We start from the raw sequence: 23,263 nt of genomic DNA on the forward strand, positions 1-23,263 counted from the left end.
TTGATAATGTTGACATCTGCCTGGGCTGCAGTGTGCATCATTGGGTTAATGAGATGGAGCGGAGGCCAGAAGGGTCTGATGACATATTTGGATATGAATGTGAGCATCGGTGGGGTGTTTACCTGCAGCACATGCGAATCAGTCAGGTTGTCCAGTGATGATTTCACCAGCAGCTCCAAGTCATTGGGAATAGCAGGCGGGTACTTCTCAAGGCCATTCTTGCCAGGCCAGTGTGTGTTGCTGCCAAAAAGCACCACACAGCTGCCTAGCTGCCTTCAGGTCTAAAATAGCTCAGGAGCTCAGGAGAGTTGGAAGATCTACGACCAACGGGTACCGCTGCAAGATCTCGTCAACCTGCAACAGATTCCTATGGAAGAGGGGGGGGGGTTTATACCCGGAGGGAGGAACAGATCAGATTTGGATCAGATTTGGAATGAACCCAATTAGGAAGGAATAGAAAGGAACTACCATGTGCAGAGCTGCATACAGCGCACGATCTGTGGTCCTAATAGGGTTGACCGCCATCGACAGCTAAAACTTTAAGGTCTGGCGTGGGACGCCAACGGCCGCCACCGAAGGCTTGCTAGGAAAACCTGACAAGGCGGATTGTATGACTGGATGTAGCACAAACAATCGAGGCAACACCCTAGCTTTAGTACGCACATATAGTTACAATCATCGATACTGTATCATGTTTGTATTTGTCTCCGAAGGAGAGATAGAGGTCTATTAATCTCTTCGGTGGGGTCACGCTTGGGAGTCAGCTCTACCTCAGTATGATCAAGCATGTAACCGTGAAGAATAAGGGTACACATGAGGCGAATGAGGCAAGAGAGAATGTGAGGGAAAAAGGGAATCGGAACAGCGGAGGCAGTAGTCAGAGGATCTGGCCCATATCATGTTCGAAATTATAATACCATTATCACCGTATGCACAAACCAATCCTTCGCACCGAGTCATGAATGTACATACATATCATCAAAGATGTCATGCACCATAGCAGACAGACAGACAGCCACCCAGGAAAGCCGAGAAGAATCCATATACAAGAAGCTGTACATACATACACGTGAGAAAGGATCTCCCTTAAGCCCGTACGTCAACACGCGCCGATGGACCGTCCATCGCCCGCGCCCGACCCTTACCCTTACTCCTGCTGCCACCGTTCGCCTCCGCCACCTCTTTCATCCTGCGCACCGCACGGCCGAAGTCGACCAGATTGTAATCCTCAGGCATGTGTTCTCCGCTGACGATGCAGAGAACCTTCATACCGGGTTTGTAGACGAGTCCGCTGAGCAGCTTTGGCGTGATGAGGAAGTACTGGCTACCTCCACCACCTCCGACATCATCATCACTGCCACTGCCACCAGATGGACCAGCGCAGGCGATGTCGACCATCCGCTCGTGCACCATACGTTCGTTTCGAGGGTCCATACCTTGGTTGATCTCGTCGACGACGCGGAAAGGCGATGCAGATAGGGACTGCAGGGCCATGAGGTAGAAGATGGTGCTGACGGCTCTCTCGCCACCAGACTGGCGGTGGGAGTCCAGGAGAGAAAGGTTCTCGTGCTCGCGGAATTTGACCTGGATCTGGATAGACCACTGGTCGAAGTCGCTGCCACCTGGCTCGCCGTTCGGGCCCGGCGCATCCTCTGCCTTGTCGATGGTGACCTGGCCTGCACAGCCGATACGGGCGAAAGAGTCCGAAAACGCGTCGCTGATCTTCTGGACCAGGGCATCGAGTTTCGGCTCCCACTTTCCGCGGATCTCGTTGATCGCATGATCGTAATCCGCAAGTTGAGTCTCGAAGTCGGCGAGCTTCTCCCGGAGTTTCTGGATCTGACGCTCGCGATCTTCGAACTCTTTGATGATGCTCGCGCTGCCTTCATGCGTGAGTTCCAGACGTGCCTTCTCCGAGTCAATATCGGCCTCGAGTTGCTCTGAGGTGTGGCCTGACAAAGTCGGAAGTAGTTCCTTCAAGTCGGGCTGGCTGTTGGAGGCCTCGACAACTGCCTGGGCTTCGTTGAGTAACTTCTTGCCAGTTTCGGTTACCTCTTTAAGATGTCGCATGGCTTCCTTGACTTCCGTGCGCTTGGCCTCTAGGGTCTCGCGAACTTCAAGATTGCGATCCTTCAGCCTTTCAAAGTCTGAAATAGCTTCGATATGTCGAATTTCAGCCTTGATGAGCTCTTCGTGCAATTTACGAAGATTCTCGACAGCGCTCTGCACTGTTGTCAGTAACGAAGGGATGGATCGTGGAATGATGGCCTACATACAGCATATTCGATCGCTGTCTCTGCCTTCTCAATTGCAATCTGATCTTGTTTGCTGCGTATGTCCTGAACTCGCTTCTTCAATTCTTGAAAGTACCTCTCGATGTCCTTCTGTTTTGCTTCCTGCTGGCCTACTAAAAGTTAGATGGAGCAAACGAGAGACATGGAAGCAATGCAACATACTGAGCTTCTCGGGGATAGCTCTCCAGGCGACTAAAGCGGTCTGCTTGGCTGACTTCTCCTGCTCCAATTCTACCTACCAAAAGTTAGCCTGGTTGCATGCGAAATATAAGCGTTGAAGACCTACTCTCTCCCGTGTCTTTTCCTTATGAGCCTCGCCCAATCGAGCAAGTTCCGCCTTTTCCGCGTCAATCCTCTGCTCAATATTGCTGACTTCATCCCTCCATTCTTGGATGCTCTGCTGCAGCTCTTGCATGGCCGAGGAATCTACGGGTTGATTTGTCCATACTCTGGCCGGTTTTAGCTGCCTGACACGAGTGGAAGTCGCACTGGGGCCGTATTCTCGTCTTCGGACAACTTGGTAGCTTTGCTTTCCAGCGACCCAAGAGTTCAGCGACCCACTCTCCATCCTCGAGTATTCCTCGTCCGAGATGTCGCGGAGAGTAACGGGGGTCTGATGTAGCCTGTTCTCACTACATAACATGGCGATAACAGGATCTGGTCCGGAGAGGAAGTCCCGCGCCCAGCCATCGAATCCTAGATTACGAAGCTCTTCATCAGACATAGACGAACGGAACTCTGTCAATGGGATCGAGCAGGTTCTGATACTGATGTCGTGAAGTCTCATCTCGATGTTTAGAGCTCTCTGGAGAGTTCTGAAGTCATTTCGGCTCTGCGTAGTGAAGGCTGTGAAATCTGTCCGTTGAAACAGGGATTCGACAGCGTCTGCATATTTCGGGTCCTTGATTGAACACGTCACAATCGGAGGGCCAAAAACTTCCTTCTCGAACTTGTCCTGATTGTTCAATATCCATTGATAGGCTCGCCAAGAGTCCTGCGATACCTGTTTGAGCTTCGCCTCCTGCTGGCCAGTTTGTGACTCCAGGTTTTTGAGTTGTCTTTCCGCCTGCTGGATACGTTCCTTCTTGTCCCTGATCTCCTCAAACAGTGGACGTCTCGCATCTTTTATGCTTTGTGCCTGGGTCTCGATCTCTCTTATCTCTCGTCTCCTTTCTCGTATTTTCTCGTTGTAGGAATCAATATCGAAATCTGCAGGCTGCTCTTCCATCTGGCGCTTGAGTTTGTTAATATTCTGCTGCACCTTCTGGGATTCTTGTCTATAAGCGGAACCGCTCTTCTTCTCAGCCTCGATCTGTCCACTCAGATCTTTCATCGCATCCTCGTGTCGTTCCATCCTCCTCCCGATCTCAGTGGCGGTAGCATCAGCTTGGGTAACAAGCTCCCGTTTGTGCTTAATCACCTGGTCGAGTCTGAAGACATATTCCTGCTTAGCGTTGACTGCTCTTAGAGCCGGCTCTAGTTGAGCTTTGAGCTGCTCCAACTCCCGCTCCACATCGTCTTTCTTTTTCTTGGCTTCCTGAAAAATCGAGTGGTGATCCTTGTATCGTGTGATCGGGCGGACGAACTCCAGCATCTCGATGCGCCTCTTTATCTGCGCTCTTTGTCTCATCCGTTCGACGTCCGCCCTCTGCAACTCCTGTCGGTTCTCTAGGTTTGCCAACAAGTCCTTGTCGCCCTTGTTGTCCGCCTGGAGCTTCTTCTGCTCCGCTCGCAGCTTCTTGAGATTGTCATGCCACTCGATCATCTCCGGCCCCGCAGCTGCTCGTTGCGTGGAATGGAGCAATTCAACCGGCGAAAGGGCAGCGAACTCGCTGACCTTGTCCTGCGGCAGGAACTGGCAGAGGTTATCGATTTGGATGGAGAACGACTGAGCTAGCTTCACCACCTGAGACCGAGATGCCGGCTCTCCGTTAATCGTAAAAGTGCTCTTGTTACCATCACGTTTGATTGTCCGACATACGACCGGATTGCGACGGAATCTCGGTGGCCCCGCAAGCTCGATCTCGATCGTGGCCTCTCTGCAGCCATGTTTGACGAATTCACCAGGGTCCTTGGCGCGTCCAAGATGCTAGACGAAATAGGCTCGTTAGCCAACCGCAGCATAGCTAGATACAATGACAACTGCTCGCACGGGCTTGCAGTCCAAAAACAGAAGTCCATCCTACCTGCGGTCCCCATCCCAGCCCCAGACATATCGCGCACACAAGCGTACTCTTCCCCGTACCATTCGGTCCAATCACCATGTTCAGCTTCGGGCCCGGGAAAAACTCCGCAGAGGTGTAAGTCACGAAGTCAGTTAATTTGATCCGTACGATTGCGCCGGGTTTGAATTCGCCATTTCTGTAGCTATGTTTATAGCCATTCCGCGCCCCTCCTAACGATCTGGACAGCACCGTAGATTTGGTCGTACGCGTCTGCTGCGCGTTCGACTCTCCATCACCGTCGTCATCCTCTTCATCGTCTTCCTTTTCACCGGCCTCTACCTCATCGTCTTCCTCTTCCTCCTCATCACCGTCCTCGTCGCGCGCCTGGGTAGATTCCAACCGCATGCGCTTGCTGCCATTCGACGCCTGAGAAAGAGGGGTTTCGCGGGACAGTCTTTCGTCATCATCCTCGTCGGAGTCTTCCGCCCTTCGTCGGCGACGGGAGGGACCTGCAGTCACTGAAGGCATGTATATATGTTCTGTTTAAAGAAGACAAGACTACATAAGCAAGAAGTCTTGTTTGTAAAAGGTTGGCAGGCCGATTGCTTCGTTTCGTTTGGATGTTGTCGTCATTCGACTCGGCTCACCTATCCTCATACACTACGGATCCCGACATGACGCGGGAGACGCGACGCGCCGGGCGGGATTTGATGCCTCAGGCGTCTTATTAAGTCCGTTTTTGGCTATTCGCTTATATAACCACTTTTAGAAGATAGTTTGCGCCTTACTTGGGATGGAAACAGTACCGGCGCGTGGGCGGTCTGCGGAGGCAGTTCCTTCTCCGCTCGTTCAACCCCATACTCGGGGACCAAATTGGGGAACCAAAACACAGCGGCACACATCCCGCAACTCCATTGAACTACCTACGCTTCTTATATCGCAAGATAATACCTGTTGCAATCAACATGCCATCAGTCCAGACAACCAGACGGATCATTCTGACCGCAGCCGTGACCACAACCACCATAGCGGGCACACTTTACGGCGCCGGCCTGAAGACCGAGCAGGAAATCAAGCAGGTATGAAAGCTGACAATCCCTATATCCACCTTTCCTTTTAAATCAGGAACCCGTAAAATGTCGCATATGCCTCTTTTTGTTAACAATTCTACCCCAATAATAATTCTCCTCCCAACGGGGAGTTCGAAAGTAACGTTCTCGTTGACATTGCTAACACCCTGGTTATTATTCAGACCTCCCAAAAACGCCAGGAAGCAACCATCGACGACAGGATCGAGTCCCTTCAGACCATGCGCAACAACCTCCTCTCCAAGAAGAACACTGTGGAGAAGCAGATCCGCGACCTGGACGCGCGAATCAAAGAGAAGAAGCGGAAGGGTATCGTCGGTGCCGGGAGCGCAGGTGGAGAGAGGTCGGATGGGAGATGAATTCTTTCTTGAGAGAACCGTTCGGTTCTAGTTGGGAATTTCCCTCTCCTGCTGCCGTTTCTCTACCGTCCGTGGTTGGATGTTAGGGATTGAGCTCGATGATAGACGGAGAGCCTACTACGAAGTTGGAGAGCTGCGGATGCCCGCCCGCATGAGGGAGACGAGACGCATTGGGGAATCCCAATCGATCGCGCGTACCACGACCTGCGAGCGAGATAACAGCAACATGTCGTGGATGATTGCCAGATCGCGTCGCAAGCAGGCGGTTTGGCTCGCCTCAGTGGCGATCTCGATTGTGCCTTCGTCAAAAGAAAAACGCGGTGCACGCGACAAACATTTGGACAGCCTCGACGCTTGCTGACAGAATGTTTATATATGACTGGGTAGAAATTGGGTATATCATGCGGAAAGAAGAGTGAAATCATGGCAGGAGGCAGGGAACGCTACGGGGATTGGAAAAAATTCAGCTGATTGGCTGAGCATGCGGAATCTATCGGTTGGATTATGAGACAAGAATTACTGGGGCGCGGAACTGGAAGGCATGCGGTGGATCTACTGAAAATTATGACCGCACAAGCATTCTTGATCTTTTCTGGATACCAGACATGCACGCTATGGAGGTCTTAGACTACTATCTCTAGTTCCTCTAATGTAACATGTAGCCCTATCCATGGATGATATAATCTTTGACAAAGGAAATGAGTCAATTGAATGTCTATGGTCTGTATGATAATGATCGCAGTGGTATATAAATCGGGTATATATATGTCTTCCCCCCAAGAAACCAGGCCTAAACAAGCTTTCTCCACCAATCATGCAATCTGGTCTAGTATCCATCCCCAAGGTGGGTATCACCATATATATGACCCTGAAACTCCATCATCTCAAAAAAAAAAGTGAAATTCCAACGAAATCTGGGAATTCAAGAAACGAAAACGAGTGCTCTTGATGTAAAGAAAAAAAATCCGAAAGTCCATCGCATATATATACGGTCGAAGATTCATCATGTAAATGATATATATAAATCAATCTTCCAAGGCACCCTGCGCCAGCGCCGCAAGACTCGCCTCATACCTCGCGGGGTTATGATCGCTCAACATCCCCGACCCGAACCTCACCTCCCCGAACCGCTCCTCGACGTTCCGGATGAACTTGAACTGGACCCTCGTCGCAGGCCGTCCGAGTCGTGGGTATCCACTCTCACCACCGGCAGCAGCATCGGAGGTGAATGCATCACGTTGTAAAACACGCATCGTCTCGACGACAAATACCTCACCGGGCGGCATCAGTTTCGGCGCGATCATATCCTCGCGGAGCGTTTTCAGCGTCTTCCACGCCCACGTGTCGTCGCCTATTTCGTCGCCCGCGTGCACGAGCATGGGAGGCTGGTTGACGTAGAATTTGTTGACGATGCTCTGTCTCAGGCCTTCCCAGACACGGGACCGCACGTGCGATTTTGCGCCCGAGGTGTCGGTCTTGAAGGCTAGGGAGACAAAGTGGATGTCTTGCAGGACGCCGAGGGAGAGGCTTGGGACGACATCTTGGCCGTTTATGACTGTGGTGATTAACCCGCGCGTGGCGCGTCGGAGAAATGGTGACATGACAGCGGGGGGTCCGTATGCGTATACATGGATGGGGCGGCCAGACGGTAACGAGTAGCTTCTCGCAGGTTGCTGTTGCTGGTTTGCAGTGAAGAGCAGTGGTCGAGACGCAGTGACAAAGGATGGACCGGAGGTATCGCTGTTGGGTTCTGAAATCATAGTCGCGAGGAGGGACGCGACTCCTCCACCCAAGGAATGACCGCAGAATATGACGCCGTAATCTGGAAATTCTTCCAACGCGGCCTTTATAGTGGCCATGACTTTTCCACTTCCTCCCTCGAGGAGACGTCTTGCGGAAGCATGCATTCCTTTGTGCACCTTCCAGTTCCTTTCCTGCCACTCGAGGTCATCGTAATCACATGTCATGTCCGTCAAGACATCTTCAAAACCCCAAGTTCCTCTGAGCGTCAGGACGACGGCCTTGGAATCGTGATCTAAGCAGAGGTAATGGACAAGAGGGAAGCCTGTTCCAGTTTCTCCAGCAACATTGGTACCGCCAGCAGGATCAATGAAAGACGATAAAAGAATGGTGGACGGGGGAAGACCGGTGTGGTCTGAAAAAGAACTGTGCTCATGATTATCTGGATCGAAGGAACGGACAACTTTAGTAGCTTCTGGGACGCCCATTACTTTAAGAGCATTAGGCCCGTACGATGCGGTGGAGAAACGGCAAAATCGACGAATATTTCGCACTAGATGGTTATCAGGAAAGATCCCGGGCACACGGCCATTGCGGTTCAATGCTTCTAGTGTTGCCTGATCTTCATAGACGCTTTTTCGAGGCCGAGGAGCAAGTATAAGAGATGTTTGCGAGCTTGTCGCTAGCGAATAGATGCTAGGAACGTCTGATCCAGATCTCCGATGCATGTTGGACAAGCTGGGACGGCTATCGCCATTTACTGACAGCGTCATATCTTTTTCAGATCGCGTGATGGACATAGAGCTGTCGCTACGTAAATGGGCCCTGGCTAGAGAAGACGATTCAGGGCGCGTGTCAACAGAACGGGGCGAGTAAGAATCCGTCTGAGCAATATAAGACTCCCTATTCTTTTCATGTACGGAATAGTAATCTGTCTTTGAGGATGTCCGCCGTGGGATGTCTGGCCGGCACCCACTGCTTGTAGTTGGAGACGGAGTTGGCCTCAATCGTGAACTATCTTGTGCCCGTGATCTGGGCAAATCTCTGCTAATCGATGGGGACGTTGGACGTGGAGCTGGGACTTGTTTTGCCAAGGTGCTTGACTTCCTAGACAAACCCCGAGAACCCGAATTTTTGTCAGATGAGGTATCTCTAGGCGTTTTGCCAGCCTTTGATAAAGGTGCAGAAGAATTAGCACAAGCAGATTTCCTCGAATCTCTCCTTGATGGTGGGTTTCTATCGCTGTCCGGCTTTTCTGCAGGAGTGTGCTTCACCTTTTGAGCAAACTTCGAGAACGATGCTTTTCCAGAGGTGTTTCTCGGCGTATCCGCACTGCTCAGCGACGAGGAACTTACGGTGCGACGAGGCACCTTCTGAGGCCCGAGATGGGAAGTAGTCGATTCTCCTGCATGGTTATTGTCTCGGCTCTGGGCCTTAGGCTTTTTATCGTGACAATGGTGACAACGACCATGTTGATGGTCGATGTGTTTCTTCTGTCTCGAGACCGACCGTTTTATGTTCGAAGATCCGCGAATTTGCAGTCCTTCATGGACATCGTCCAGGCTATTTTGGTCAAGATGTGAATCTCTCTTTACCCCTTCTTCGTTGTTTTCTGACCCAGACAAAATCTCAAAACCATTAGAACTCTCAGGACGCAACTCCGCACTTTGTGATCGGTTGAAGGCTGTCCTGAACACCACCGTGTGCTTAGGTAGACGTCCAGTGGCCGGGTCACCAGCGGCAGCATATTCTTGATCGTGATGGAACCTCTCCTCGATCATCATGGTCCCTGGCGGCGCAGCAATCTCCGCAGTATCGTCATCGAATATGTCAACGGTGATCGTACGTGCAGTGACCGTGTCTGTTCTAACCGAAGCATGAGTCCCTGCTGGTAGTTGTCGCATTATATACAGACGGATGTCCTCGTCCGAGATCTGATGCTGATCTTCTGGTGAAAGGGTTAGATGGGGGCCGGTAATATGGACTCCCGGGCCCGTCCCACGTTCCACAGCATCAAATGTCTCCTCGTCCTTTCCAGGGGATAAGAATGAAGCCGGGCGTGTTGTTTCATGCTTCCGGTTACTATTGCGGACGTTGTTCGTATATTCGATCTGCGTCCCGATAACGTCGGCTCTCACACCGTTGTCCAGGATAACGACGTCCCAAACGATGTCCTCACCACCATTGTTCCGTATCTCTCTTTCTGTGCTCCTTCGGCCCCAGCGCTGCAACAGCGCAAACCCGATTGATCCAACAAGGAGATCACCGACGCCAACCTTCTGGGCTCTGTCGCCAGTCTCGAGATTTCGGAACTCTCTTCGAATAAGCGTTATGATCGCCGCAATGGCCCGTGACGATTCGGTCGAGCCAAGGATCGCGTCCAGTGTGGACAGGAGGTTCTGTGACAGATGGGAAATCGAGGACAGGGTTACGGACGAGAAGTGGAAACTCGCAGATGCGTAGAAAGAAGCGGAAGTAATTGTTGAGTGCAAAATATCCAGCTATGTGGATTGATGTTGATTAGCAAGAAAGAGAAATGAAATACATGCGATGATAATGCCTACACTTCGCTCAAGTAATGATTCTGCTTCGGCCTTTCCATACTCGCCGCTGATCCGCGACGCAACGTCTCGCCCGGCCTTGGTCAAGATCACCTCGATAACCGCTCTACTCAGCTCCAGGCCGGTCAGCGTTGTAACCCTAGCCCCATCGATCGCAGCGCCGCCTAGATAAGTTCCCAGCCGGAGTGAAAGTGACGTCGATTGAGTAAACAGTGACACTAGGGAGGCAACGGGTTTTGGAAGAAGTGGCGCGCCAGAGGTCGCGGGGACATGGCTTGCGCCGTCAGTGCGATCCAGATCATCCTTCGTCTTGGATCCGATCCCATTCTGCGTTGTCAGAGCCTTTCCAGGATCTGTATTTTCGGGCATGATGAGCACATCAGCTTCAACCGATTGAGTGTTCGTGATTTAGACGCATCCAGAACCAAAATGCTGAAGCCATGGACAGGGGTATGTATCAAGGGGTACGTCAGTCAGTAGATGAAAGTGGATAAGGGAGCGATGTCAAAACGGGGTATGCTATTTTAAATATCCCTAGCAGCGATCGATATTAAGAGCAATGGACACCTATCGGTTGGTTCGGATACACGCCATGATCCTGCTGCGTCAGAGCCTTGCAAATAAAGTCGACGCGTCGAGACGAGACTCGAGGCCTTAGTCGACCTGTTTTGTTGGGCAACATGGATCGTCGCGGATTGACATGTGATTTCCCGCACTCACTTGCCAACTCGCAACCTGAAGAAGAACAGATGATGATCGTTCAACCAGGCGCGAGCATGCTTGAACTTAAATACGCCAGAATCAGTCACGACATCGACAAAAGTATAGATGCTTCGTGGTTGTGAAAGGAGGGGCAAGATGGGCCTGTCCTGCGTGTCGACTCATATCGTGGGTCCGTTGCCGAGATCCCTATTGATCTTAGCGTCTCAACATGACCCCTGTGGACTCATCCTCAAACCTGCAGTCGATCATCCGGCAATTAAGTGGTAAGCAAGCAGCTATGCTCGGATTATTTGATAAAATCCCAACGTGAGCGTGAAACAAAACCTAGTGACAGCTATAAAACATGAACATATTGTCCAAAGGACCAAGCATTGTAGATGACATGCGTCGCCGGAGTCTCTCTACATCATAGCCTTGAGGTCGCCTCCGTACTGTACCCTCCTTATCATATCCCTGTTGCAGTCGGCTATCGTACGGATCCCTGATAGCCCCATGCTCTGGTACACGTCTGCCAGCAGACCCTGCAGCACTGATTTGGCCCCGTTCTTGCCATCGACAGCTAAGCCGTAGATGACGGGCCTGCTGATGAGGACTCCCTTCGCCCCGAGGCAAAAAGCCTTGATGACATCCACGCCAGTGCGGACACCAGAGTCAAAGAGGACAGTCATCTTGTCTCCTACAGCTTCGACGATCTCGGGGAGTACCTCGAGAGAGCCGATAGCACCGTCGAGTTGTCGACCTTTGATTCAGTTAGAAGTTGAAGGAGAAGACGTAGTTCCTAGCTGACTGCTTACCTCCATGGTTCGAGACAACAATCCCATCACACCCAGCCTTAAGCGCCAGTTTCGCATCGTCCACATGCTGGATTCCCTTAAGGACAATGGGGCCGTCCCAGTTCTTACGCAGGAACGCAAGCTGGTCCCACGTGTGTGGTTTGCCGGAGAAGACGTCCGCAATCCAGGCTTTTGAAGCGCCGGCAATATCCTCCTCAATCTTGCAGCCTGACTGCTTTTCGAATTTGGCCCGGAATACGGGGTCAGTAAAGCCGATCTGGTTTCCAACGCCCCTGATGAATGGAATGTAGGCGTTATCCAGATCGGCTGGGCGCCTGTTGGACGTCAGATTATATATATTATTTGAAAAAGGGGTAGATGAGCGATCTTACCAGGCCAGTGACCACGTATCCAGCGTAACAACAAGCACCTCGAACCCATTCTCCTTCGCTCTCTTCAGCAGCGAAAGCGTAACCTCGTCATCAAGCGGCCAGTAGAGCTGGTACCATCTCTTCCCGTTACCGTTTGCTGCGGCTACTTCCTCGATGGAGCTGCTGCTGGCCGTGCTGAGAATGTAGGGGATTCCAACTTCAGCGCAGACTTCAGCAACGCCAGTCTCTTTATCCTCGTGGAAGAGAGACTGGACACCCACTGGGGCCATGAGCAATGGCGTCGGGTACTTCTGTCCAAAAAGATTGATTGAGAGGTCTTGTCCATCTATCTATTCATAGAGGCATATGTGAATCAGCATAAACCCCGTAGAGTATTCTTAGCATAAAAAGCAATGCAATTAGCGAAACGAACCAGCTTCATCATTCTCGGGATCCTATCTCCATGGCCTTTAGCATCAGTCTTTTTTTTTGTTCCAGAATAGAGTTCATGGATACAAAGCTTATACATATAGCGGGAGAGGAACAACGACCCGAATTAGGTAGAGGAAAGGGAAACGTACATCTTCCACTGACGAAACGCCAGACGATTACTGTCCATCGTAGCCTTCTCTCCAGCGCCACCCGCGACATAATTGAATGACTTGATGCCCAACGCCTTCCGTGCCTGTTCCTCAAGCAGTCGCGGGTCGGTCGTGACGCTGGGCAGGACGTTCATCATCGCGCCCTTGGCGTAGATCTCAACCTGGAAGTGACCGTAATTCTCCGACATTTTGGAACAACTGTCTGAAGATCTTCTTCAATCTGTTTCCCTCGACAGACTTCAACTGCAACTATGGTCCTGGAAAAGAATGGACACGTCTATCTAAAGTGGTATTGCGATGTGTTGTACAGTAGGTCTGTCGGATAGGTCGGCTAGCATTTGTTGTTGATACTGGTGAGATCATCATACCCAGCTCGGGTACTCGGTCGAGTCGGTCTTCTCCCCGACAGGCTGTGGGGAAAATCCCCAGCGCGGGATTTTAGACGTGTGAAACTGTACATATGTACTTCGCATAATTCAAATTTTTGAATTTAGCAAAGAGAGTCCCACAGACGCTGTGGCTCATAACCAGTTTTGTTTGTCCTGCCTTTTCTGTGTGCTGTGATCGTTTTAAAGATTGACGTGACCTTTGAACATGTTGGATGATCTTCACGTTGCTAGGCGTTGAGGAATAGATTCGGGTGATGAATTCTAGTTCCTAGATCGGTGCAGATCTATGATCGTTTGACCTTTCTAAATTTGTTTGCAGTTTGCCCGCAAGGAGGTTCATACTGCGTAGTTTTTATCCGGAATCCTGCCAGGAGACAGGTAGAAAAAAGGCTGGTCGCAAAGCAGGAAGACGCAGGACCAGTTTGTCGAGAAATGGGGTCAGGAGATCTCGGGTAGGAGTATGGCAAGCCGTCCCCTGCCGAATTACAATAACACCAATATATTTTCTGCTGGCAGATTGTAGAGCTATCGTCACCCAGCTCAACCGGGCCCGCCTTAAAATAACCGACCCCAGAGAGTAGCTGTGGGGTCGATTATTTTTATTTTAAAATGCCGCCCATTTTCAAGCATGACGTCTTAATAATTTTTATAACAATGATATTCAAACATTACACTGTATTCTGGGAATTATCAACCACTAGAAAGTTTTTTTCTTCCCTCAGGCCTTTCTTTCTTTTTCTCAGACGCCTGGTGGTGTACATAAGCAGCCACTGCAAATGACGCTGCTTATCTATACATCGCCAAGAATACTCAATCCACTTAATACCTCCTAAGGCCCCAAGACCTTGAAAAGATAATAAACAGTGTAAATTGGGACGATAAACTAAATCATCTAGAATGAAGCGTACGTACTGATTTATAAGCGTAGCTCTACAAAACTGTCCAAATCATGATAGAAGAATGAAAGAAAGGTATGGTATCTCTTAGGAAGAATGAGCGGAGAATCGCAGCTCGACATATATATGACTATATGTATCTTTCTGTTGGCCTTGGTTTAAACAAGTTGATATTAGTAATGAATACTGTAAGTTGTCCATATTAATCTATGCCTAGCAGCAAAGTCAACAATACTTTCTGTCCAAGATACCCGCTCTAAGGACATTCCAAATGTCTGGGAGTTTCTCAAAAAATTTCGATATGTCCTCCAAAGTAAAATTATCCGCGAGTCCGCCTTTGTCGACAAGCATCTACACGATCTGGGCTTCTCGCCCCCGGCGTGCCATTCACCGCGAGATTTGGCATTTTCTAACACAATATGAAGAGCGGTAGGCCCATCAATAGGAGCAAGCTCTGTGGGGTGTCCAGTGCTAGCATGGAAATCAGCACCATGGTCTAATAGTAATCGCACAATTTCAACATGACCTTCCATAGCAGCAAGATGGAGCGGTTGCCCAGCCCATTTGTCTACGCCATGGATTCTTAGTCTTTCAAACATGGAACTCCATTCTCTCGTCGCAATGCACACACTCGCGCCAGCGTCGATGAGAGCCTGTACGATCCCTGTACGACCCATGTATGATGCGAGGTGTAACGGCCGCCAACCGTAGCTGTCCGCCACCTCGACGTTGGCACCGTGAGAGAGTAGGGCTATTGTCGGGGTCCTCAAATCCAGAATCCGTGTCAGCGCCGACTTTTAGCAAATGCACCACCATTGGGATAATGTTGCTCTCGACAGCGACATGAAACATTGTCTTGCCCGACTCGCTCCCCATCTTTAGGATATCCCTTTGCCGTAACATGTTTTCCATTGATGTGTTAATAGGAAGAAGACACTGGACCTCATCTGTATGCTGTGAGAAACCGGCGTAATGGACCGCTAACCATCCACAGTGGTCGATCACCTCAAGGCTTGCATGATGTGACAGTAGGCTGGTGATTAACTGACAGTTGCCAGTCTGTGTAGCCAGATGCAATAATGTTTGTCCGTTATCGTTAACCCTATCCAGGACACCCGCCTTTTCCAGACATTCACAGATAATCCCAAACTCATCCACATTTTCTGGACTCACCGAGTACAAATACTCGGACCAGTGATTGGTCTTGGGGTAACTATATGCGTGTTTTACCAAATACTGCAGAGTTCCAGAGTCCATGTGAAGTGCAGCAGCCAATATCGGATCAAAGTGACGGCACTCCTGGTATGGGTCTGCTCCGGAACTCAAGAGCGTCTGGATAATTTCTCCTGACCTGGTCCTCTCTGCTGCGATGCCCAGAGGGGTCGTTTTGGATTCTGGATCCATATCCACGAAGTTCACATCTGCGCCGGCGGAAATCACTCGGGGAAAAATCTGTCTTAAGCTGGCACAGGCCTCCTCTTGCATGGAAGGGGTAGCATCATCGATGGATGAAGCTATCAGGGAATGAACAAGGGTCATAATAGACCGATCACTCGGGAAAGCGTCGCGATTAATCAGCATCTCGACCACGGTGGGATCAAGATCCGTCATTGCTCTTTCTAAGATGGACTCAAGAGGAAGACTCTCGGGATCGTGGCACCAAATTCGCAGAAAATCTGAAACATTTTCCAACAACTGTTCTTCAAGGCCAAAGTCACTGGAGTATCCATGTCTTCAAAGTCGATTCTCTGCATCCAGCCATCCTCGGAACGTTTTCGTGGACAGAAGATGTTCGCCCGCCGGATGGTCACGGTCATAGTCGAGTATTCTCTCCAAAGCTGGAAAAGCCTGAAGGATGGAACTCTTAGTCTTAGGCATGTTACGATCAAATGTTGGTCTACGAACGCCCTAAACTTAATAAAGACGTCTCGAGGATGTTGGGACTGTCTCCTTTCAACAAAAGCTGGACGATCGGTTTCAACTCGTCGACACCGCAGTCCATCATCGAATATAGTGCTTGAAAATGAAGTGGCGTCCTGCCTCCGTTGTCCAGCATCTCCGATTTGGCGCCAGCATTGAGCAACAATTGAATGAGTGGCAAAAATGGCTGCAACACAGCGTAGTGCAGAACGCTCATCCCGTCAGCGTCTTTCATCAACGGATCAGCCCCTCTGAACAGGAGCAGTCGGATGATGTCCGTCGTGATGCCACATTTCGATCTATCACCAATCATAAATCCACAGGCTTGAATTATTGGAGTAGAAGACTTTAGCCTGAGTGTATACTCAACTTGGCCAACTCTCCGGCCGTTGAACGGATCAGTTGGTGGATCCCCAGTGACCTGCTTATTCACATCTGCACCACCGTCAATAATGGTCTGAATTGTCTCTCGAAATCCATTTATCACGGCGATATGCAACGCAGTCCGGCCTCTTTCATCAGCCCTTGTCCTGATCTGCTCCGCTTTGGAGCAAGATCCGCGCATAACGGGGGTCTTTTCTGAATGCTGCAACATGTAACGGAGTTGTGAAGCTATCTTGATAATTGACATTTGCTCCTATTCTAATTAGCAATTGAACCGCAGTGAACTGAGAATCCCCGATGGCGGATAGAAGCAGGACAGACTTCCATCGCACCGAGTTCGATTGCTGCTCTTTTGCGAAGTGGCCATAGTATTCTGATAGGTTGGGCACGATGACTTCAGGCCCACGAAATGCTTCTACTCTCGTCAACGTTCTCCAAGGATTGCAAACGGGGGTATCAAATTTTTCTTTCGACCAAATCTCGTTGAAAGCCGAGTCTCCAAGTTTCGAGCCAGTTTTGTGAAGATGTGCGACCAACAGGTCGAATATGGCATGGTTCTCTGCATCTGCCGCCGCCTGCACAGGATATATCTGTTCCATAGTATGCGAATTGGTCTCAGAATGACTTGGCCAATATCCATATTGGCAAGAAGCGTATATTGCCAACGATGATCTAAAAGCTCTTTGACAATGGCATACTGCCCTCCGACAATCGCCCAACGCAAAGCAGTCAAACCAAGGACACTCTTCGTCAAATAATATGCATTATTGGAAAGAAGACAACGAACAATATTCAGGTTTCCAGCATATGCTGCCCAGAACAGAGGGGTCCATCCTTGAGAGTCCTGACAGTTGACGTCTGCTCCGTAATTTACCAGAAGCTCCGCGACGAGGTGGTGGTTGTTTACACACGCCCAATGGAGAGGCGTCCATTTCTGAGAATCTGCAGGGGACGGGTCTGCGCCCCTCTGAAGCAGTACTTCAGCCGTATTTACGAGGTTCCAATAAGCGGCGATGTGTAGTTTTTCTTGGTGGGTAGGGATGGACTCGAAAAAGGCGTCCCACAGTTCACCCTTGAAGTCATCGCAATAATGAAGTGCCTGGAAAGCGCTGGCGCGGAGCTCTTCATGGTCCAATAGCTCGAGAATCAGAGCTTCAAGCTTCTTCTCTGCGTCCTTCTCTTGGTGATGATTTCCCAACATCGGGCTGAATATGCCAAGAAGGGCATCTGTTGAAGGCGTTTCAACATGTCGATGGAATTCTGGCAGGGGCCTTCCCTCAATGACCTCATACAAAGGTAATGTAAACATGTCCTCGCTATATCACTTCTATATCCGTGGCTGACAGCACACGATTCTGGGAAAATTAATATGCAGAGATGTGGCACAGTCCAAGAGTATTGTCCTTTTCATCCAGCATGACCAGACCTAGGCAAAGTCGCAAGAGGAGATCAGGGTTCGGGAGATTTTCTTGATGGATGTCCTCGCCGTCTTCTTCGACTGCAAAAGCATACAGGATCCCATCCAATTTCAACCGCCTCTTTGCGTAAGTAATCAAGCCCACCAACCTGCGAGCTAACATCCTTTTCGGCTTCGGTTGAGAGTCGATCCGCTTTAGGCTAGACTCAAAGGCTTCATCGAGCCCAGACGGTTGCGTCTCTCGCGCTTTTCGTATCTGCCTGACAGTTGTGAAGTCTAAGAGCTGGTCGACCATGAGCTTGGCGAGAAGGAATCTGCGAATACATTAGTAGTCTCCTTTTAATAACTAATGCAAAGAGGAAGGGCCTACGTGTTGCCGGCTTTTGACGCAATTTCATCTACTAGTCCATTCGCCTCATCAACTTCACCGGCAAAGTCGCCCTCGCGAAAACGTGACTCGATGTAGTCCTTCAAGTCCAATCCGACTTCCATTTTATCGGCGATATCCAACTTATTCCTGAGGTTTGGAAGGTCACGGCTGGTTACCAACACGCGGCAACCGGCCTCAACGAATGACTGAAAATGGCAAAGACGGCCATTTGGTTCATTCAGCATCCCAGTCCATCTACAATTAAATATGTAGGTCGTAATGCACAAGCTGTGGCAAAAAGATGGGCTAGATCCTTGATATTGCGAAGCCTAGATAGATCCATGCAAGATCTCTTCAAAGTTGATATCACCTCTCCATCTCCTTGCTCTACCACCTGCCGGACCAGGCATTGGAGAATGCCAAGCGGCCTTTGCTGTTCTCGTGATGAAAAACGCAAAAGTAATATACCATGGAGGATTGTGTCTCTGTTTGTTTTTCCAGTAAGTACTCAATGGTAATGGACCTAGAGGTTGGGTTACTCGCAACTCGGATTATTAGGGTCATTTCAAACTACATACGCAAGCAAAAATTTCCCGACTCTGGCTAATTGTAGTTATGATTCAGCAAGGAGCATCTGCCAATAGGAAGGGGTAACATACGTGCACCATAGCGCCAGAGCAGTGTTGGTGACCCGCAACACCAGTTTTCCACTGTCTTGTAGTTAAGGATCCACCTTCCAGTTCCTGGACAGGGAGCTGGTCTTGAGCGTAGAGCTCCATCGGCTGTTGGGAGCCACGCCAGCAATTGATGACGGTCTGCTCTAGAAGTTGTTAGGCACAAAAAAAAAGCCTGCAAATTGTGGTATTGATTGATTGAATACCTTCGTTGATAATCGTGACCTTCTTGTAAGTTGCATCTGGTGCGATCCTATACACATTAGCAACGAAACCAATGATCGTTAGTGATTCGTACAGATATTGGTGGAAAGGAAGTCTACAAAGATTGCCCGAAATCGGTGGAGAACATCAATGTACTTCTTGAGTTCCTTTTCCTGAAACGGCCACAGTAGTCTCCATAATCTTTTCTCGAGATACAAGTGAAGAGCGGAAAGGTTCTTACGGCAATCTCTTAAGACCTCGTCATTTAACGACGTTGGACGAGACGACAGTAAGCCAGTTGCTTCTGCTTCTTGAATAGCTTTTTCGGCGCGAAACAGCACATCCGTAAACGCCGATAATTCTTGAAGATATTGCTTTTGTGTCTTTCGTGCATTTTTAACATCAGACACGTAGCTATAGCTTAGTTGCGTACTCTGCGCAGCAACCTAGAGAATACTGGCAATACTTGCCGCCAATCCAATGGCCTCTGCCATATGTTGCAGCGAGAGAGTTCGAGAACAAATTCTTGAAGTACCAAAAAAAGAATTCTCAATCAGAGTCTGCTCAACTGATTCCAGGCAAAAGCATAAAGCTGCGGGGCGAGGGATGCCATCATCTTCAAAACCGGGGAAAATGAGATCCGCTAATCAGCAGCGAATAACAATGGAGACCAGGTTTCCAATCCTAGGTCGTGAGCTGCTCTACATGGCAGCCTTGCACACAATCCTTACTTGATACAACAAAAATAGCGAGAGAGCCTCACTCTGAACTTGACGGTGGTCGTTGTGAAAAGCTTTGGTTCCGGGAAGCATGAAAAATTAAAGAAAGGATTGGAAACTACAGTTGAATTTGATTACCAGCTTCTTCTTCTTCTACATTACTATATAGTAGTCCGACCGAGTGACAACCATGGTAAAAGCGCCCATTGATACGAGTGTTAAGAGGTACTGTTGGCAAGGGTGCCCGTACGCTAGGTAGTCTATTTAGGGATCATCGCGGATGCGACTGTAAACAACAAAGGCCACAAAATTTCATGCTCTTTCCACCGTCGCCCAGAGTTACTCCGTGAACTGTCCATCTTCCTGTCCAGAGCTCTGAAGCCTAACCAAGGTCAGGATTACCGACATCCTACAAGCTATACAGGCGGCAAAAGTGGAGGTGGGTAGCCGGGGCGGTAGTGACCAAAGTCTGGGGTACAAATGCTCTCGGTGTCCAGTGGGTGGAGGTGACCTGTTGTTCACTATTAAGCTCAGCCCTGAAAACAGTACTATGGACAAGGTATTATAACATGCTTTGTCACTTCCCAAGACCCTGAAGACTGTCACCCATGGACGTCACCCCACCATATACACAGGACCATGAAGTAGAGCACAGACTTCAGCACAAGGAGCGTCTATTCACGTTGATAACCAATTCTTGGCAGAGAATGATAAGTCCGCCAAGCCCCAAAAGTGGGAGAATCGCACAGGCCCAAAGATGAAGATACAAGTCGTATCTTAAGAGGAATTTCGCTCACGGTTTCCTGAGAGTTTGAAGCCGGCAGCTGGGCATGCGCCCTCTCTGCTAGACTTCAGATGATAAGTTTTCTGAATACTGGCCCCGAGGATCTCATTGGAAGAAATGCTTCAGACCATATCTGCCATCAAGAATGGCTATGTTATCGTCGCTGCAGAGAGAGCAGATGGGAAATGGTGGCGGATGACGGATCTGGTTTACCTTTGGCTTGTCCGCGCGAAACTTCAAGCGGTGACAACAAGTCGTGGGACCGACCGGTCATCGCTACCGTCGATCAAGACCACATTCCACACTCCCATCGAGTTGTTACTCACACACGGGTTCTGCTAAAGAGTCACTGCTATCGCCTGTCCGCTCGTCCTTAAATATGGCCCGAGTCTTCATACGACCCGTTCCTATGGAGTGACTTCACCATCGCAGACTGCGGGGAGATCTCAAAAAGTCGAGAGAAGACTTTGCGCCGATCGACCTGTTTCCCGCGTCCACCCACCATCAATTTGCCTTTCCCTGCTGATAGCAGTCGCTGATGTATGTTTGCATCGAGTTTTTATTATTCCTTTCCCAAATAGCGACCAATTGAGATTTTCTGTTTAGTTCTAGGCTGACTTGACGCTCTTTCTCCAGCGACCCTGACACTGTCACGCGACCTCACAATGGACCTCGAAAAAGACCATAAAGTAGACGAGGGGTCGCCCCGGAGTGTCAATGGCTCAAGCTTGCAGGATGGAATAGACTATGCGACACCAGTTATTGACGAGAAGAGGCAGAGGGCGTTGATGAGGAAGCTGGACTTGCACATCATACCCATTGTTGTGGTGCTGTACCTCTTGAGCTTTCTGGACAGAGGTTGGCGGAGACAGTCTTGTGCTTTCGGTGTTATTCCCGTTGACACTTGATAGTGAATATCGGCAACGCACGTCTCTACGGTCTGGAGGAAGACCTGGGCCTAGTCGGTAACCAGTACCAGGTTGCTGTATCTATATTGTTCGTTACCTATTGTGTACGTCTTGCTCAGAATACTTGAGGATGACCTGGGCTGACACACTATCAAGCTATTCGAAGTACCTTCCAACCTGGTGATAAAGAAGCTTACTCCTTCACGCTATTTGGCCTCGATCGCGGTGATATGGGGCACCATTGCGACTCTAACTGGGATCACCCAGAGCTATGGTGGTCTCCTTGCCTGTCGTGTCCTCCTAGGGGTTGTCGAGGCGGGCCTCTTCCCAGGATTTATTACCTTCTTAACGCTGTTTTACAGCAAACGGGAAATCGCACTGCGCACTGGCTACCTTTTTAGCAGTGCGGCTATAGCAGGTGCATTTGGTGGTCTACTAGCGTACGCGATTGGTTTTATGGACGGTGTGAGCGGCCTTAGAGGCTGGCGTTGGATTATGATCATCGAAGGTATCCCGACCGTCCTCGTCGGTGTCGCAGTTTGGTTTCTCCTCCCGGATAACCCCGAAACCGCTTATTTCCTCAACGAGGAAGAAAGAGCACTCATGGTCACCCTTCGCAGCCGCGATTTGGGTCAAACAGCTTCGGCCCAGAAGTTTCACTGGGCTGATGTCAAAGAGGGGGCGTTGGATTGGAAGATCCACGCATTCTGCTTCGCCCAGTTTGGCGTGGATACCATGTTGTATGGCTACAGCACGTTCCTCCCAACCATCATCAAGGGCATGGGAACGTGGTCGACGCCGGAGGTGCAGGCCCTCACAATTCCCTGCTACGCATTGGGAGCTATCGCATATATGGTCGTTTCCTGGATCAGCGATAGGCAACAGCGTCGTGCTTTGTACTCAATCATATTCGCAGTCATCAGTTGTGTCGGATATGGCATTCTGATCTCAGATTCGTCCTCCGGCGTGCACTACTTCGGGGCACTACTCGTAGCCTTGGGTCTGTATGTCACAGTCGGCTTGCCCCTTGCTTGGCTACCAACGAATCTTCCCCGCTACGGCAAGCGCACGTTCGCGACGGGTTTGCAGCTGACTTTTGGAAATGTCAGCGGTGTTATGTCCGCCTTTCTCTACACGAACCCCGAAGCCCCTCGGTATGTAAGGGGGAATGCAGTAACATTGTCCATGGTTGGATTTGCGGGTCTTGTCTATGCCTTTATGTGGTTCTGGTACCTGCGAATCAACAAACGCCGAGAGCAGGGTTTGGAGGATTACAAGATTATGGACATGACGGAGGAGGACATCCAAGAAATGGGTGATCGTAACCCGCGCTTCCGTTACACCATCTGAGAAGCCAGCTGAGAACTGTTCAAGAGCTTCTTAGTCACTATTGGAGGCTGCTCAATACCTATACTATGCATGAGTCGTCTCGATTATGATCTACGATTGTGATACCGTTGAAACTTTTGTATAGAATTGTGAGCTATTTCTCCTAATATTTTTGTCCATTGGATATAATAATATCTCAATCTTCTAGGCCTGAGAACAAGTATAGTACCACCCAGGATACGCATCTACTGGCTAATCGAAGACCGTGAATTCTGTTTTATCTCGAGTATATTTGGTAAGCACACATGCGATTGTGAGAATATATAAGCTGTATTTACCGAGTCATCCTCGCATTATATATTTACGTTGTCGGACTGCAATCCTTCCAATCGACCCCGGCCACGCAGTCGTAAATTGGGTCTTGGCGAAAACCGCCAGCGGAGTGAAGGCTTTGAATTCGGCGCTCGGCAACGCCGATTGAACCCTTCTCTTCGTCCGTCCACATCGCCAGCGACCAAACTGAGTCCCTCCTTTTCATCTTTACTTTTTTTTGTTCCCTGTTCCGAAATTGATTTTCATTTCTGCTGGATAAG

At 49.7% G+C, this 23,263-nt stretch overlaps 7 protein-coding genes across 7 annotated transcripts; 2 read left to right on the forward strand and 5 right to left on the reverse strand.

Moving 5' to 3' along the window:
- Window positions 1-1,086: 1,086 nt before the first annotated feature.
- VTN00DRAFT_8910 (uncharacterized protein) lies at window positions 1,087-4,987 on the reverse strand (the record flags this gene model as incomplete). Its single annotated transcript, XM_069435812.1, has 5 exons — window positions 1,087-2,223; window positions 2,277-2,404; window positions 2,457-2,525; window positions 2,577-4,383; window positions 4,481-4,987. 5 exons carry the CDS (start codon window positions 4,985-4,987, stop codon window positions 1,087-1,089), a joined length of 3,648 nt encoding a protein of 1,215 aa, XP_069285720.1.
- A 437-nt stretch (window positions 4,988-5,424) lies between these two features.
- Window positions 5,425-5,906, forward strand: VTN00DRAFT_8911 (uncharacterized protein; the record flags this gene model as incomplete). Its single annotated transcript, XM_069435813.1, has 2 exons — window positions 5,425-5,538; window positions 5,712-5,906. 2 exons carry the CDS (start codon window positions 5,425-5,427, stop codon window positions 5,904-5,906), a joined length of 309 nt encoding a protein of 102 aa, XP_069285721.1.
- A 1,025-nt stretch (window positions 5,907-6,931) lies between these two features.
- On the reverse strand, window positions 6,932-10,576 carry VTN00DRAFT_8912 (uncharacterized protein; the record flags this gene model as incomplete). Its single annotated transcript, XM_069435814.1, has 2 exons — window positions 6,932-10,147; window positions 10,211-10,576. 2 exons carry the CDS (start codon window positions 10,574-10,576, stop codon window positions 6,932-6,934), a joined length of 3,582 nt encoding a protein of 1,193 aa, XP_069285722.1.
- Window positions 10,577-11,331: 755 nt separating this feature from the next.
- Window positions 11,332-12,864, reverse strand: VTN00DRAFT_8913 (uncharacterized protein; the record flags this gene model as incomplete). Its single annotated transcript, XM_069435815.1, has 5 exons — window positions 11,332-11,669; window positions 11,725-12,038; window positions 12,096-12,424; window positions 12,508-12,529; window positions 12,656-12,864. 5 exons carry the CDS (start codon window positions 12,862-12,864, stop codon window positions 11,332-11,334), a joined length of 1,212 nt encoding a protein of 403 aa, XP_069285723.1.
- A 1,688-nt stretch (window positions 12,865-14,552) lies between these two features.
- VTN00DRAFT_8914 (uncharacterized protein) lies at window positions 14,553-15,572 on the reverse strand (the record flags this gene model as incomplete). Its single annotated transcript, XM_069435816.1, has 1 exon — window positions 14,553-15,572. One exon carries the CDS (start codon window positions 15,570-15,572, stop codon window positions 14,553-14,555), a length of 1,020 nt encoding a protein of 339 aa, XP_069285724.1.
- Window positions 15,573-15,858: 286 nt separating this feature from the next.
- Window positions 15,859-19,078, reverse strand: VTN00DRAFT_8915 (uncharacterized protein; the record flags this gene model as incomplete). Its single annotated transcript, XM_069435817.1, has 8 exons — window positions 15,859-16,518; window positions 16,598-16,840; window positions 17,053-17,581; window positions 17,652-17,996; window positions 18,053-18,258; window positions 18,712-18,872; window positions 18,933-18,979; window positions 19,050-19,078. The coding sequence occupies 8 exons, from the start codon at window positions 19,076-19,078 to the stop codon at window positions 15,859-15,861; spliced, it is 2,220 nt and encodes a 739-aa protein (XP_069285725.1).
- Window positions 19,079-21,098: 2,020 nt separating this feature from the next.
- VTN00DRAFT_8916 (uncharacterized protein) lies at window positions 21,099-22,691 on the forward strand (the record flags this gene model as incomplete). Its single annotated transcript, XM_069435818.1, has 3 exons — window positions 21,099-21,291; window positions 21,345-21,445; window positions 21,498-22,691. The coding sequence occupies 3 exons, from the start codon at window positions 21,099-21,101 to the stop codon at window positions 22,689-22,691; spliced, it is 1,488 nt and encodes a 495-aa protein (XP_069285726.1).
- Window positions 22,692-23,263: the final 572 nt, after the last annotated feature.

Source organism: Thermoascus crustaceus, assembly GCF_041956765.1.
Source record: "Thermoascus crustaceus strain CBS 181.67 unplaced genomic scaffold VTN00scaffold_6, whole genome shotgun sequence".
NCBI classification, from domain to species: domain Eukaryota; kingdom Fungi; phylum Ascomycota; class Eurotiomycetes; order Eurotiales; family Thermoascaceae; genus Thermoascus; species Thermoascus crustaceus.